Source organism: Hippoglossus stenolepis, chromosome 4 (genome assembly GCF_022539355.2).
Source record: "Hippoglossus stenolepis isolate QCI-W04-F060 chromosome 4, HSTE1.2, whole genome shotgun sequence".
In the NCBI taxonomy this organism is placed as follows: Eukaryota; Metazoa; Chordata; class Actinopteri; order Pleuronectiformes; family Pleuronectidae; genus Hippoglossus; species Hippoglossus stenolepis.
In genome coordinates, this window is record NC_061486.1 from 3,178,109 (window position 1) to 3,194,996 (window position 16,888).

At 43.9% G+C, this 16,888-nt stretch overlaps 1 protein-coding gene across 1 annotated transcript in view; it reads right to left on the reverse strand.

The window, feature by feature from the left end:
- Window positions 1-2,353: 2,353 nt before the first annotated feature.
- Window positions 2,354-16,888, reverse strand: part of tyw1 (tRNA-yW synthesizing protein 1 homolog (S. cerevisiae)) — a 49,575-nt gene continuing 35,040 nt past the window's right edge. Inside the window, exons 15-16 of the mRNA XM_035154236.2 lie at window positions 12,014-12,181; window positions 2,354-4,172 (exon numbers count right to left, since the gene is read on the reverse strand). Coding sequence (XP_035010127.2) covers window positions 3,951-4,172; window positions 12,014-12,181 — 390 coding nt within the window. The 3' untranslated portion in view covers window positions 2,354-3,950. The remainder of the gene's footprint in view (window positions 4,173-12,013; window positions 12,182-16,888) is intronic.

The window sequence follows — 16,888 nt, forward strand, 5'->3', positions numbered from 1 at the left end:
TTTTGGGCACATTACCATTAGGCAGGCGAGCAGCCACACACTCCGAGACACCACGGTTATAAATATGCTGATTAACCCTGAGTGGAAGCTGACGGCTCAGAGTGACACACACACACACACACACACACACACACACACACACACACACACAGACAGACACACACACACACACTTGGATGGTGTTTACAGCCTCTGAGCTCGTGCACATCACCAGCAGCTTAAAAGATGGATGAGAAAGCCTCTGGGACAAAAGCAGGGAAAAGCAGCAGCAGCAGCGACATGTATTTTTTACAAGCGTCTCCACGAGGGCAGTGACCATTTGGGAGTTCAGCGGATCTGACGACCCCCCGCTGATCTGACGACAGGCGAACAAGCTGACCCCCCGCTCAGCAAACATCAACCTGTGAGAATACGAGGCTCACTTTTATTCTGAAGGCCTCCAGAGATGTATCCTGGACTCTCCCAACGTTGACTGAAAATACCCCTTCAAAATAAAAAGGATTCTGTTCTCTGAATGCCAAGAAAATCCATTTGTATCAGCGTTCAGATGACACATCACCGGCTCAGTGAGGGGAGGAAGCATTGAGGATGAACTGAAGCCGGTTAACTCTCCATCTGTCAGCGTCAGGGCAAAGCCAAGTGTGTCTGTGTGTTTTCAGCTTCATGTTTTATCTAAATGCTTTTTTAAAATCAGGGCTTTTATACATGTAAGAGCAGAAGAACTAAAAACACAGACACCAACATTGGACGTTATCACCGTGAGTGAACAGTGAGTGTAATCACATGTTTTTTCACTTGGTCTCAAACATGAATTATTTGTCTCCCTGACTGTGTTAGAGTAGAATCACTGGCGGACAATGAAAGCAAAAAAACATTCTCATTCAGAAATGATCCCTGCACGTGTCCACAGGATGAAACATTCATCTGGTCCGGGATCTGCGTCGAGACAACACTTGGACGATAAAGACACGTTCAGAAACAGACTCAGACAATGAGAGAACATGTGATGACACTTTGTCTTTCTTCCTTTTACCTTCCTTGTATTTTATGTTTCTGACCTCGACCAAGTTTTCTCTTTGTCCAGATTCGTATTTTTGAGTTCAGTTCATTAACCTCTCTCCTGATCTCTAAACCTTCTTTAGAGTTTAAAGAGACATATTCACTGAATTGTAACAAAAGCTATTTCATAACTTTATATATTTCTATCAGAAGTTAACGGTGCATCTGCAAGAAGAAAAGCTGCTTCACAGCTACAGCAGATAAACATCTCGCAGACAAACTTCTAACTTCTGCTTCTGCAACGAGACGAGATGATCGATACATTAAAAAGCTGCAGTGAATCAATTCATCGTTTACAGTAAATGACCACTTGCGGTCCGTTTACGACTCGTTCATCATTACTGTGAACGAACGGACGGTAAACGGCCTCGGACGTGATGAATGGGCCCAGTGGAGCTGTTTAAAGTGCGCCAGTGAAACAAGTCGCAGCCAGAGCAGCAGAGACGAAGGACATGTTTAAATCCTACATTAACTTTTCAGTTCCCAGTCTGGAATATATGTAACACATTTAAAATAGATGGTGTTATGTTAATTAGGCAATTAAAGCTTCAATCTGAATCTCCAAGGTTGTCGGACAGACGGGGAAATTGATTCTTGTGGAAATTAAATGTGAAGACTAACAAAATTAGGCAGGAAACTGAAATGACTCTTTATAAAAAAGACGATACCTCCACCGAGGCCAAACACTTTCCTTAAAATCAAGTATGAAAACTTTTATTTTAAAGAATAAATAATGCAGATGTGCATTTATGTTTATTGTCCTAATTCAGGTTATTTTTATTTGGTTGTTTTTCGTTATTGCCTATTACAATAAAGTTTATAGTTAAACTTAGGAATCATTGCCAAGTTGTTTTTAATAAACAGCGGCCAAAGTATATCTGAAATGTTTTTATCCCTGATGTCAGAATTGGTCCCAAAAATCCATATTAACCGGATCTAATATGAGGGAGAGAAACTGAAGATTTCTGAATACAACCGAGTTTAGACTTTACTTTTGCCTCAGTCACCAACTTTCTGCAGGAGCGTCTGAGTAAAGTTATAAAGAAAGAACAGGAGCAACTTTATTGTCACTGGAACTTCGCTCTGTCCTTGTTCAACCAGAGTGGATCTGTCGTCCTCTGAGTGCAGCACAGGAAGCTCGGAAAGTATTGTCTTCAAATGTCAACGTCCCACTTTGTCCCAAGTGAAAAAAAAATGAATATCTGCCAGAAATACTGTATGAAAAGTGCACCTGAATTCATCTGTGTGTGTGTGTGTGTGTGTGTGTGTTTTACACGTGAAATGACAAAGCAGATTATTACCAACACATTTATTACAGTGACAGTTTCCACACACCTGCAACATCCCGACAGAAACACACATCTAAATCAAACGTTAACATCTGGGTTCACATTCAAAAAGACAACACATTAAAATAAACGTAAACTAAAATATCAGTAAAGGCTTTTTTCCTCAGAAACGCTGGACTGAAGTAACATGACTGCTCGTGATGCTCCTACATTCTCCTGGATGGGGACTGACCCTGGATCAGATTAACTGTTTATGAGCCCAGTGTTGTGTCTATTCACCAAAGAGCTGGGAGACGTGAAGTCATGAGAGGATTCAGGACCATAACCTTCTGTAACGTACTAGAACAAAGCCGGTTTCAGACATGAACTCTGGAAAACTGGGTGCGGACATTTTCCTGAGTCCGGGACGTTCAGGCGAGGGGTGGAGCCTATGTACAGAACATCGACAGGCGTCAGGACTTTATCGTCCAAAACCCTCTTTTGTCTTTGTCTTAACAAGTTGACGTCTTCATGTACAGCTCATATTTTTCATCCTGAGATATTTGAATTCTTGTGAATTTTCCAGATATACAAATATCTGCAGCCACTCAGATATTTGGACGTCTGACATCCGACATCCGACCCCTCTGGAAAATTTCAGGAAAATGTGGGTGCATGACTGAAAGCAGCTTCTGATGGCTTTGTTTTCCTGAGACTGAAATCCCCCCCCCCTACTTCGTCAAGCAGTGTTACCCAAAGTGTTTTCAACATCAAGATACTGAAATAAGTCAAATACAATCATTATAACGTTGGAATGTTGTGTAATATAACCCACTTTCTACTTATGTAGAGCAAACCTGTACGACTGGTGTAAACCGTCTGTGGAAAGCTTGAACGTTCCAGGCTCGGAGCTTTGAAACCGAGCGAAGCCGACGCTGGATGAATGTGCAACAGAGCAACAATTGTACTGGGGGTAAAAAAAAGAAGCAAAACACAAAGAGCGCAGTGAGAAGAAGCCTGTTTCTGTAAAGAGACTCTCCCAGTGGAGGTGCAGCTTTGATGCTCCTCTCTCACTGCGGAGGAGACGCAGCCACCGTCCTAATGAGTAGGTGGAAGAGCAAAAGGTGTCCGGGAAAGATGTGCAACTCCCACGGAGGAGACGGAGGAGAAGTGAAAGAGACGCTCCTCACATGCTAATCATGTCCTGGGCTATAAACAACACATCAGAAATGAGGCTGATGATGTGGAGGCTCCACCAGGTTCCACTTCAACCGGGTAAAATCTCCCCAAGTGCTGCCAGACTCATAAAGATTAAATCAAGAGACATTTATAACAGTGACTCCTTCGAACGGAAAGAGAGGGAGAACATCTATAAACATGTACGAACAAAAGAAGAAGCAGGTCAAAATAACCGCGAAGGGGAATGTAAGGGAGGAAGTGAGAGGGAAGTGTCTGGTGGAGCCAAAACGATTAAAGATCAAGGGACAGAATATAAGTGTAGATGGGAATGAAAGCAGCTGTAAAAAAGTAACTGTCCACTCAAAGTGAACGGGAATAAAATCATCATCGAGGCTTATTCTTTCGCAATCAGTACCCGCTCTGTCCATCCTCTCTCTCTCTCTATCAGCATCCTGAGATGTCTTTGGTTTTGTTGCGTCGTTGGAAGCGCGTGTCCGTCGGGTCGAATCCCTGCTCGGAGGCTCCGAACAGAGCCCAGCTCGGGGTCTTAGCGGTGTAGTCCAAGGCCGAGAAGCTCCGTTGGCCCCCGCTCTCCTCGTGGGCCCGGACTAACTCCTGGAAACGCTCGTAGTCGATCCACGTCCACCACTCGCCGGCCACCTTGAACTGAAAGCACATGAGTAGAAAAACTTATTAAAGATCAGTGGGATTCATTTAAAAACCTGTTTTATTACCAAATTAGAGCAAATCTTGTTTTTAGAAATTACAAAGAATCCGACTGGATGTTTTAATAATGAAACACAAAACCAAAGATACAACAGACGGCCTTCAAAGTAAGTATTTTCAGTGCTAAATAATCAAGTAATTTATTTTTGAATAATGGATATTATGGTCTGCAAAATGTCACAAATGATGAAACAGGTGAGTTACCACAAATATAAGTTTTGTATCTGAAGCCTGAACGAGAAAACGAGATCATTACCTCAATCTTTAGATCGAACACGGCTATGAAACTCAGAGTTTAAAGTATATTTCACAAACAGATAAATATCAGTCCTGTAAACATGTCAGATTTTAAGATCCATGAATCATCCATCAATCATTTATAACACTTATCGTTCTGAGGGTTTTGAGGGACTGGAGCCAATCACAGACACAACAGACGAGAGACAAACACCTACAGACAATTTACATTCTCCAATTAACACAACCCCAATCTCTCTGTGTGTTGTGACTGTAGAAACCAGGGAACGTGGAGTAAACCTGCACAAATACAGGGAGAAGATGCAAACTTCACGAAGAAAGACCACGGCCAAAGCGGGATTCAAACCAGAAACCTTCTTGCATTGAGGTGATATCCATGAAATATTCAGAGGAATCAAGGGAAATTTAGAAAAACGCTGTATCTTGCAATGTTCCTGGATCCTTTAACTGCACCAAACTTTAATTTAACACTAGCTTTTCTGTAATCCTGCGAACTAACAAACAAATGCAGATGAAATTATAACCTCCTGACAGAAGTTAAACGTACAAACAGAAAAATGCTGTTTATTCCAAATTTAAACAGAGAATTTAAAGACGAGCTGAAGGAGGCAGAGCGTCTTGCTCCACATCTGCCACTCGCTGTTACTTTAGCCTTTTTTAAAAAAAAACAGCTCCACCTCCTCCCTTCTCCTCACATCTTCTCCTTCATCAATCACCGTTTCTTACTCCTTCACCCGATTCGCCATCCATCATAGTAAAGAGAACAAAGGAGGGAGATAAATGGACAGAAGGAGAGCGAGCAGCCGAAAAGTGTCTGCTCTACTGGGAAATACTGGGAAGAAACAGAGAGAGAGCAGGCCGAGCAGCGAGCGAGTTACACACAACACGTCCTCTGAATGTTTACTTCTGTTCACGTGCAGCAAAAGTTTTATCTTTAAATGCTCCTCGATAACTGGAGCTCCCTCTCGGGATTTGTTTGGATTTTCTCGATGAGCTGCAACCGGATGAAAAAATCTCAGAAGCCCGTCACTGGGGATGAGCGTTGTGCTTTTAGCCTTCAGCCTTTAAAAGCTCTTTCAGGTTCACGGCAGCTTTGGCCCGACCCCCTCGTGTCCACATTACATTCTGAGAAAAAGACTCAAAATGACAAAATGTTCTGACTCACATTTATTTGCCCAGTTAAAGACTCTGCACCGAGGGAGTAACGGCACAGAGCGTTTGAATGCTGGCCTGCGTCTGCCTCAGCCATTAGAGAGAGAAGCTTCCCACTGCATTGCTAATGAGGCCTGAGAAGGGGGAGATTAAAGCAGCATCTACTGGGAGTTAATGTTTCTGGTAATGAGAAGGGCTAATATTTGCTCAGGCAGCATCTCTGCAAACAACTTCGGTCTCCGAGCAACAAAGCGGAGCTGCTCTGTGCAGAGAACAAGACGGCCCTGTTGTTTCCACTAACAGGGACTTTGCTGAGGATCAGCGAGGATGCTGAGGGCAGCGTCTGCAAGCGAGCGCCACGGGAGGCGCGCTCACGTCGAGGCACACGACAAAGAGCTGAACCCGACTTTCACACACGTCTCCTGTGTTTTCTTTAATGAAAAATAAGCGTCTGAAAGGGAGAGGTTTCTAAATATAGTGTGTTCTTTTGATTAGTCATTAAAATATCACCGCTAACTGTGTTAAAGGGAATCATTTTATTGCTTATAGCTAATTGAAATATTCATTAATTTTCAGGTCAGTGTCATTTTCTTATGTTTGGACAGGGAGACAGATTTGTGTTGGACATTTCGTTGCAGAACGAGCTCCAAGATAAACTGTAGAGGTTAGAGGACGAGAGAGGAAAGACCTTCAGGTCGACTGGTGGAGGTGAACCAGGAGGAACTTGGGGAATTTGTGAGAACACACGTCTCCTCCCATGTGAGAACACACGTCTCCTCCCAGGTGAGAACACAGCAGTGAAATACCCAGAAAATTCCCAGCGAGCGAGTGGGCGTGTTGATGATGTTCTAAACAAATATCTCAGGATGTAAAAGAGACAAAACAGACAAACTACTGAGGATTGATCTTTAGAGCTTCTAAACGTTCCCGTCAGTCTCTCAGTCTGTCAGTGTGGATGCTGAATTGTGTTTGTGAACTACAGACAGTGTGTCTGTGCCCCGGCTCAGCTGACAGCCGAACATCTGCACCAGCACAGCTGGAGGCTAAGAGACACAGTTTGGCTCCTCACAGTGATCTGAGAGTCAGGGAGGTTTGTGTCTTAATTGTGTAGATGTGTGTTGTTTTCTCCGTACACAGTCGAAGCGAGACAAACAGAAGTGGATGGAAAATAAGAGGAGAGATGAAAGTAGAACGAGGGGGGAGAAAAGCAAAGATGGAGAGAAATGACTATGAATGGGAGGATCCCAGAGAAACTAATGATGATGTGTCAGTGTGGAGAGGACACACACACACACACACACACACACACACACACACACACACACACACACACACACACACACACACACACACACACACACACACACACACACACACACACACACACACACACACACACACACACACACTTTAAAGGACTACATCAAACACTGATATCATGCATCTGCAACTGAGATCCGAGGACTGTGAAGTACGCAGACACGCACGCTCGGCTGATGTGTCTCAAACTCGGCTGTTATGCAAGTTAAAACCTGGAGGATTCTCGTCCTGCTGAGGAGACGCTGAAGACACTTAACAAAATAACTTCAGACTTCAGACGTTCTCAGAAGGAACCTAAAAATGCCTCCAGCTCCCGAACTCTGCTGGATTATTGATGTCCGCCCGAAGACAGCGGCGTGCTGGGTTAGACACACACACGCCTCTGTAAACATTTAAACAGGCTCATCCTCGACGCCCCAGTTTCTGATTACGCTTAAATTTTCGTCTTATTCTCACTTTTCCCTCTTAACTTCTGCCGTTGACCTCATTTTAATAGTGAAGAATTTCTCGAGTTGTGATACATAAATTCAGATGACTCCAAGTGCTGCTTTTAATCCTGTACTTGATAGTAAGCTTTAACTAGGCGTGACTTGTGAATCATAACTAGAGATGATCTCACTCTTTTCTGTTTCAAAATGTAATAGAATTGTTCTTGTAGTTTCCTTCAAGCTCATAAAAGACAAAAGAAAATGTGGATCAATCAAATTCAGGAGCAAGAACAATAAATACAATACGTACAAAAAATACTCGTTAATCACACTGATGTATGTTCATGTGTTTATGTTTCTGATAAGTTTGGGTTTACTTTGTTATTTGATGCTGTAAAAACAGGGTCAAACTTCATGATTGACAGCTGAGACCCCCCCCCCCGATACTGAACAATGGCAGCGGACGCATCTGGGATATTTTTACTTCAATTCTGGACAGTGGGAGGAAGTGGTGACGTGTCGTCCATCTTTGTTTTCAGTCCCTGATTCATAGTCATTTCAGCTCAGATGTTAGATCTTGCTTTTAGGTTTTCAGGGGATTTTAACTCAGCGTCTTCAACAATCAAGACATTTGACTTTATGAACTTGAATTAACACCAGATCTGATGCGTGTACTTCATCACACAAAAACACATTAATGCCCTGATAACGTGTACATTAATATTTCCATATTGGAAACAGAGAAACACAGTGGAAAAGGTTTTAATTTGAGGTACAGTGTGTGTGTTTGAATCTGTTTCTTCTTAAAAAAGCCTTTCACAGGTTCCTAAAACGCCTGAGAAGACGAGTGTGTGTGTGTGTGTGTGAGTGTGTGAGTGTGTGAGTGTGTGAGTGCAGAACGCTGTTCATTCTCCTCACGGTGGCTCAGCCCCAGATATTAGTTAACAGGCAGACAGATCCCGCCTCAGAGCCCCGAGCACTAATACTGCAATCTGTGTGACCGCGTGCAGGGAGTGGAGAGAGATGGAAAGAGAGGGAGTGTGTGTGTGTGTGTGTGTGTGTGTGTGTGTGTGTGTGTGTGTGTGTGTGTGTGTGTGTGTGTGTGTGTGTATATATTAAGAAACACTGACAGTTGTAGGCGAGAAGGTGCAAATAAATTGGTCTAATGTGTCTAAAGCAGTCACACAAATGGCCACATCTATATTTGTGAAGGTGAGAGAACGATGATAATGAAAAGAGAGAGGGGGGGGGGATATAGAGAAGGTGTAAAACCAGTTCAGTGAAACAATGATGTGTCCTAGAGAGAAAAGAGAGAATTTAAGTCTTTCTAACAGCGTCTTGTCTCCTGGGGGTGTGTGTGTGTGTGTGTGTGTGTGTGTGTGTGTGTGTGTGTGTGTGTGTGTCATCAACAGAAAGGTACTGATAGAGATGATGATCTTTGAGTTAATGTAAGTGAGTCTATCTTTACAAACCAGAACTGAATCTTCAAATGGCATTTTGGAGGAAAGTGTACATCTCTGCTGCCGCTCTGTAAGACTAGTTCTAGGATAGCAGAATGCTAACATTCGCTAACCAGCACCAGACACCATGTACAGCTGTGGCCGACGGGGGATGTCATTTATTCTGCAGGTATTCAGTCGACTGACAAACCGAGATGGTCGGTGCCTCAAGCTGCGCTGCTGGCGCGGCTATAAATAGATTTCCTTTTATAGAAGTTCCCCTTAAATGTTGGATGTTTACTATTTCCAGCCAGAACCAAATGAATGAAGCCTGAGTTCATACTGTCAACATGAAGAGGAATCATTATCATGTTTTTATTATCTCTCAATTGTATTTGTTATAACCTGATAACATTTATAACTGGTATTAATTTGTGAAACCAGCGTCCACATTGAGATCTGATTGTTCGCTTCATTCTTACCTCCTACTTTCATTTGCATAGGAGAAGAAGAAGAAGATGGTAGCAACACTTTTCCAATTGGTCTTTTCCTCCCTCCATCCACGAGTTTCTTAAATAAAGTGAGGACTGAGGAGAGGACTGAAGAGAGGACTGAAGAGAGGACTGAGGAGTGGACAGAGGAGAGGACAGAGGAGAGGACTGAGGAGAGGACTGAGGTGAGGACTGAGGAGAGGACTGAAGTGAGGAATGAGGAGAGGACTGAGGAGAGGACTGAAGTGAGGACTGAGGAGAGGACTGAGGAGAGGACTGAGGAGAGGACTGAGGAGAGGACTGAGGAGAGGACTGAGGTGAGGACTGAGGAGAGGAGTGAGGAGAGGACTGAAGAGAGGACTGAGGAGTGGACAGAGGAGAGGACAGAGGAGAGGACAGAGGAGAGGACTGAGGAGAGGACTGAGGAGAGGACTGAAGTGAGGAATGAGGAGAGGACTGAGGAGAGGACTGAGGAGAGGAGTGAGAGGACTGAGGTGAGGACTGAGGAGAGGACTGAGGACTGAGGAGAGGAGGAGGAGAGGTGAGGTGAGGACTGAGGAGAGGAGTGAGGAGAGGACTGAGGAGAGGACTGAGGAGAGGAGGAGGAGAGGAGGAGGAGAGGAGTGAGAGAGGAGAGGACTGAGGAGAGGAGAGGACTGAAGTGAGGACTGAGGAGAGGACTGAAGTGAGGAATGAGGAGAGGGCTAAGGAGAGGACTGACGTGAGGACTGAGGATAGGACTGAGGAGAGGACTAAGGAGAGGACTGAGGAGGACTGAGGAGAGGACTGAGGTGAGGATGAAGAGAGGACTGAGGTGGAGGACTGAGGAGAGGAGGAGAGAGTAGGGAGAGGACTGAGGAGAGGACTGAGGTGAGGACTGAGGAGAGAGGAGAGAGGAGAAGAGAGGACTGAGGAGGGACAGGAGAGGACTGAGGAGAGGAGTGAGGAGGACTGAGGAGAGGACTGAGGTGAGGACTGAGGAGAGGACTGAGGACTGAGGAGAGGAGTGAGGAGAGGAGTGAGGAGAGGAGTGAGAGGACTGAGGTGAGGACTGAGAGGATGAGGACTGAGGAGAGGACTGAGGTGAGGACTGAGGAGAGGACTGAGGATGAGGAAGGAGGAGAGGAGGAGAGGACTGAAGAGTGAGACTGAGGAGAGGACTGAGGAGAGAACTGAGGAGAGGAGTGAGGAGAGAAGGAGGAGAGGACTGAGGAGAGGACTGAGGAGAGGACTGAGGGAGGACTGAGGACTGAGGAGAGGACTGAGGAGAGGACTGAGGTGAGGACTGAGGTGAGGACTGCTTCGTGTGTTTAAATCACTGCCTCAGTGGATTGGAATGTTTGTGTATGATTATTATTTCTGTCCAGGTATGTGAATCGACAACGTAATTGCATTTATAACAATGCTTCCCTGCCCATCAATCAGATCACAATGTGTCCTCAATGCATCTTTCATGTGATCGTTTCCAACCTGATCCAGGATAAACACATTTAAAGGTGTAAACGATGATTTCTTTCCTGTTAACCCTCCGAATACGGCTCCAACACAAAGAGCCGGCAGGTTCCTCAGAGGTAAATACACCTGTAAAACTAAGGGTTAGTTTGGGTGGTAAAAGAAACAGTGATAAAACATCACTTATCATTCATGTGTGTCTGTGTTTGTAAATGTGAATGAGTGTGTGATCTGTTCTGCCAGTGAGAGTCAAGACAGCAATTAATCATCATTTGTTAATCATTGACGGACAGAACCCCCCCACTGACTGAGGCTTTGTGAGCGAGCGGCTGCCAGAGTAAACCACTGATTCATATTTGGAAAGGAGAGGCAGAGAATTGATAATCTAAATAACACAAAAAAGACTAAATCAAAACACAAATTTAAACAGTCACTTTATGAGCCGTTTAAATAGATAAAGCTCGTGTTTGTGTGTTTGTGTTTGAAAAGAGCCGATGTAGAATCACAACAGATGCAAAGAGGATCACCAGCTCATCCACTGTGTGTGTGGAGGCTGATGCAGTGTCCACCGTCTGCGTCCACTGATAACACGGATAACTTAGAAATGCTAATGTGCAGAAACAGCAGCAGCAGCCAGCGAGCTGCACTTAGTAAATATCCATCAGACTGAGGCTCCTACTGAACACACATCCATCTACACACACTAGAAGGAGTCTGACACTACAGGTAATTAGTTTTACTGATCATGTAGTTGACAGTAAATAAACAAACCTGTATTTTTATTAGAAAGTAAGAATTTAAGCTTCTGATCAATAACTTGTTTTAAAATCGAATTATTCTGTCTAAACTAATAATCTATTCAAACGTATATATTCAGTCTTATAAATAGAGGAAAAACGCTTTATTTCTTTATCATCAAGTTGCTTGGTTTGTCATATCAACAGTCAAAAGCTCAAACTTACGAACACAGCGGACTAAGAGAATTCTGACTGTCACATTTGAGAAGCTGGAACCAATAAATTCTTGGCACATATTTGACAAATAAGATGCAACATCTAATACTCAGCAGAACAACAAGCCGTGTTCCTTACACTACCAGGTCGGAGCTAGCTAACACGATAGAAGCACGTTTGATCCATTTACAAGCTCACATGTAGCGTTAGTTGTGTTTTAGTGTAAACGCCGAACATGTGTGCGTTTGGTGTTTTTATGTATGAGCTCCCCTGGAGCAGCGTTCTTACCTTGGTGTGTGCGATGAGCAAACAGTTGGAGTGCTCGTGCTCGCAGGCGATCTCGTACTGAGGCAGCATGTCGGCGAGCTGCTGGACGAAGGCGACCACCTCCTGGTGCCAGGGGACGTTGGCCATGGTCAGGGTGCTGGCAGAGCTCTCCCCACAGTACGTCACCCCCTGGACAGACACAACATACCGTGAGAAATGATGGAAGTGTGGAAACTGTGTTGCAGTAGGATGATGGTGAAGGGGTCATGAATAAGGAGATGAAATGTAGAAGTGAGTCTTTAGGTAAAGAGGTCTTTAGGGAAAGAGGTCTTTAGGGAAAGAGGTCTTTAGGTAAAGAGGTCTTTAGGTAAAGAGGTCTTTAGGTAAAGAGGTCTTTAGGTAAAGAGGTCTGTAGGTAAAGAGGTCTTTAGGTAAAGAGGTCTTTTATTCAGTCTGAAGTGTATCGATGACAAAAAGGCTTCATAAACTGACGATTATCCCCAGTATATATTTTCTGAGCTGACAAATAATCTCTGATTCGACCGCTGACAGAACTGGAGGAGGAAGTGAAAAACCATCTGGCCCCGGCCACGGAAATCAATCAAAATAGCAGCTGAACGCCGGGTGTTTTCTGATCGATATTGGCCAATCTGTGCTGTGGCTACAAGTGATGGGGGGGGGGGGGGGGAGAACAGCTCCCTCTGGCACGGACAAACTATTGATGAGTCGGGCTGAGAGCAGAAAGGTGTGAGGGAGCCATGAGGAGAGTGCGTCATTAGCCGAGCTCCCGAAATACACAGCGAAAAAACACTGTGAAGACGGCAGATACAACTGATCTGGGATCGGTGGAAGCTGCGAGGATTTCACTTCAGTATCTGTTTGAGCTTCAAGATGTAAAACAGAATCTGAGTCTCGTAAATCTGAGCGATGAAAACACACATCTGATTATCACTCATCTGAATGGTCATGATGTTAATATATTTCCTTTCTAATGTCAACATAGAATAAAACCCCCTTATCCCACATTTACTTATAAACTAAATATTTTGTTTTTTAAATGTCCACCACATGAAGAAAAACCCAACTGGCCTTACTATGTGTTTTTATTTTTATTTAGATTAACATGAATGTTTCATGTGATTTAAAACACAAGTTCAATAAGACTTTATATTTATTGCATTTCTCTCATTTCCCTCTTGTTGTTTACTTGGATGTGATGAAAAAAGCCCCGGGACGTCGCAAGGAAATATTCAAACAAACAATCTCTTGGACTCGGAATAAAAATAATCTGCCGGGGGGGAGATAAAGAAACAAACGTTTCCTCGGTTCTCCTGAGCCATACCCTAAAATCCAATAAGCCTAATTTACAACCCATGAAAACACTGGTTGGTCTCAGACGTATTTACCTGCTTTCACCGTGTGCCAAAACATTCTCACAACTCATCCCCGTCTCTGATTGGCGTTGATATTGCCAGACCGCAGCCGTCGGGGACCTCTGACTCTGCTGGTGAACTGCAGCCGTTTCTTCAGTGATTTAACCACACGTGTCCTGAAGGGCTACTTGCGAATTCACCTCACAGAGAAACCTGACGCAGCTCTTTACTCTTTCGGGGTCGAGTTTGGAGAAAGAGAAAAGGGTGCAGCTCGGGGTAAAACAGGGCGGGACGTTGGGCAGAATTTATGAGGGACCTTGGTATTATCGGGTTTGCCTGGAGGCCCCGCTGAATAAAGATCAAGTCTTCAGGCCTCTATAAATCACCAGGAATGGGCCGGGCAGGAGGAGGAGAAGATCTTTGAGATATACGTGGGGAGTGACTGCATTGAATCATCGAGGAACTGCATTATCTGTTTACAAATAATGCTTTGACTTTAAGGGGAAATCATAAATGCTGATCCCCAAGGCCCCCCCTCTGTGCGTACATGCCGCTACACCAAATTTATCTCCAGATTTACACCCTTACCAAAACCCCTTCTCCCCCTCATCCCCCCCCTCTCTCTCTCTCTCTCCAGAAATCCATTCCTCCCTCAGCGAGCGAGGGAACAGAGGCAGGTAGCTGCTACTGAGATGATAAATCACACATCGGACGACAATCGGACAGCGGATGGTAAATTGCCCGAGCAGAATGTGTTGCACCGCACAAGATGATGGACTAATAATTAATGGGTCAATAGCAAGTGTCTCACTGCTGTCGAGGGAGGACACACACTGACACATGCAAAACATCATTTCAACACATACATCTTGATCAAATGCACGGACAACCCTCATCTGTCTGCACAGTCTGTGAAGGTGGAGGAAAAACGGAATAAATTGGGAGGAAAATACACAAGACTGTAGATGCAAGTGAGAAGATTATTTCTGGCTTGCTTTGGTTCAACTTGTCCCTTTAGCACGACATGTTTGCTGCAAATCAATCAGCTATTCTGATAAGTTAACTTTAGGCTCCCTTGAAAAATGTGACATCCGATTAAAGAAAGTTAAAAAAAAAGTTGTTTCCAGCTCGACCAGGCCTCTGCAGGGCCGGAGGATCACTCGATGAGTTAGTGAGTGTGAGAGTAATGTGAATCATGTGCTACAGTCTTCAGAGTCTCCAGAGCTCCAGCTAATTAAACACCTATGGGAGTGTTGGATGGAGATCTGGAAAAAAAACCCGTCATCAAAACAACAACTTGAGGAATATCTTTTGGGAGAATGGTGTTTATACTTTCGTGAGCGCTTCAGGGCCTTGGAGCGTCTGTGCCAAACACAAAGTCCCTCTTCAGGTGCATTAAGGTGGAGATGATATTTTTATCCGTCACAAATCTTTATAATTATCTTAGAAAAACCTGACTGAGCCGGTTCAGTTAGATTTGCTATACTCACATTTTCCAGTCGGCCAACGTCAGCACAACAACCGTCTCAACAAGCCAACAATATATACACGCAATAAAATATAATATAATCAAAGCGCAGGTTTCTGGGTTTTCTGATTTATAGAGTTGAATGACTTCTCGAGGATGCCGACCATTATATAAGCAATATAAAATGACAGAGAGAGAAAATGTGTGTTTTGCTTCTGCTCCGTTCTTCCTGTGCGTGAACAGAGTGGAAAATGTGAGTGTGGCTTAATGATACTGACATGTCAGTATCTGTGTCAAGCCCACGACCACGTCTGACGGGTATCTCTGATTACTTGTCCAATCCAATGTTCCCCGCTGTCTTGTTAGTGTTGCTCTTTCTCCAATATAATGAAATGCCGTGAAGTGATGGATCAATACACACTCCTACGCAAAATCCTTAATAGAAAATCCAGCCAAGTCTCGGGGGACGACTTAGTTCCAGAGGAGTGTGTTTTACACCACTTACACATTAACAACACATGAAAAAACACCAAAATGCTCTAAGCAAGTGGTTCATTACATAAGCAGCATTAAAACAGTTGGTAGAAACAGTAAATGAGAAATTTGGTAAGATGTGCTTAACGTAGAGGTAAAAACGAGGAGGAGGAGGAGACAGAGCCGTGGATCCTTGAACTGTCACATAACTCGTCCAGTTCCATTTTTGCACTGATGGCAAAAAAATTGCTTTGACATTTACAACACATGATGGACTTGAGTGAAAAAGCAGATTTTAACACATCGAACAGAGGAAAGAGGAAAAAGACAGAAAGTAAGTTGGGCGAGGGTAGACACAACTGTGTGTAGTCATAGGAGACAGGGCCAGGGTGCCATGAATTAGAAAATAAAATATATAAAGCAAATGATGTGCAGAGAGAATTAGTAACAACCTCTTCGGCTGCAGGACGTGTGAATCTAATGTTTCTTACATTTCTATTTCTCTGTTTCTCATCAGTTCTATGGACTGTGTGCTTCTATCCAGACTGTTCACTCAATCGACAGCCAGACGCATAGACTGTACATGAAAAGGTCAGAAGCAAAAGTGCAAGAGTGGCTGAAATAGCAAGTCAGACTGATCTTTCTCTGTTATGGTGATTAATGCATTTTTAGTTACTCCTCAAAATCAACGATCTTTACCGACCTACATCCCCCAAGCAGCTTATGATGCCGTAATGTTTATTTCATTGTGCTGCAAATCGCTCTTCACAGTGATATTTCTGAGGGTTCAGAACGGGGTGATTTTGAACATGAGGACTTCAAAACAAAATGAGAAGCTCATATTTAAAAGCATGGCGACTTCTGTCTCATCAATGTGGTTTTACATGGACCTGAAAACCGTTCTTTGGAAATGTATCTGCAGACCAGTTCACACACTTTTACAGAAATCTGTAACTTGGTGTTTTGCTCTATTGCTGCACTGTTAAACCTTGGTTGCAGCTCGATTGGCCACTTTGCACTATCATCCATAAAGTGTTTACCGTCCACGCAGACAGACAGACCTCCCAGTTTCAGCTGCAGTTGCGTGCGTATATACCCACAAGTGGCATGTAAAGCAGTTATCTCTCTGTCAAACAAAGTGAAAACATAACCTCAATAAACAAAACGCCAAAGAATCACGAACATGGAAAAAGTTAAGAGCTGTTGTTGTAACTTGCATCTGCAGCGATAAGGCCTCAATTCAAACGTTGGAGTAACAATATGCATCATCTGGATATGAAATTACTATTGATGATGATGAGATTCTGTTGATATTGGAGAGTCCAAACTACACACCATCAGATTTAGCCTCCCCATCCCAAAGTCAAAGCCACATGACAACAGCCTGCGATGACATCTAGCAGCAGACTCTACGCTGGCCAGTGAAATAGAACTGGGTCCCATTGGGCTCAGTTTAGGAAACAGATGTCCCGTCACCAGTGTCCACGCCACCAGCCAAACCACAGCAGGATTCACGCTTCTCCAGGCGGCTTGTGAGAAAACCAGCTGTGACTGTGGGCAAATACATTTCAGAGGATGGAG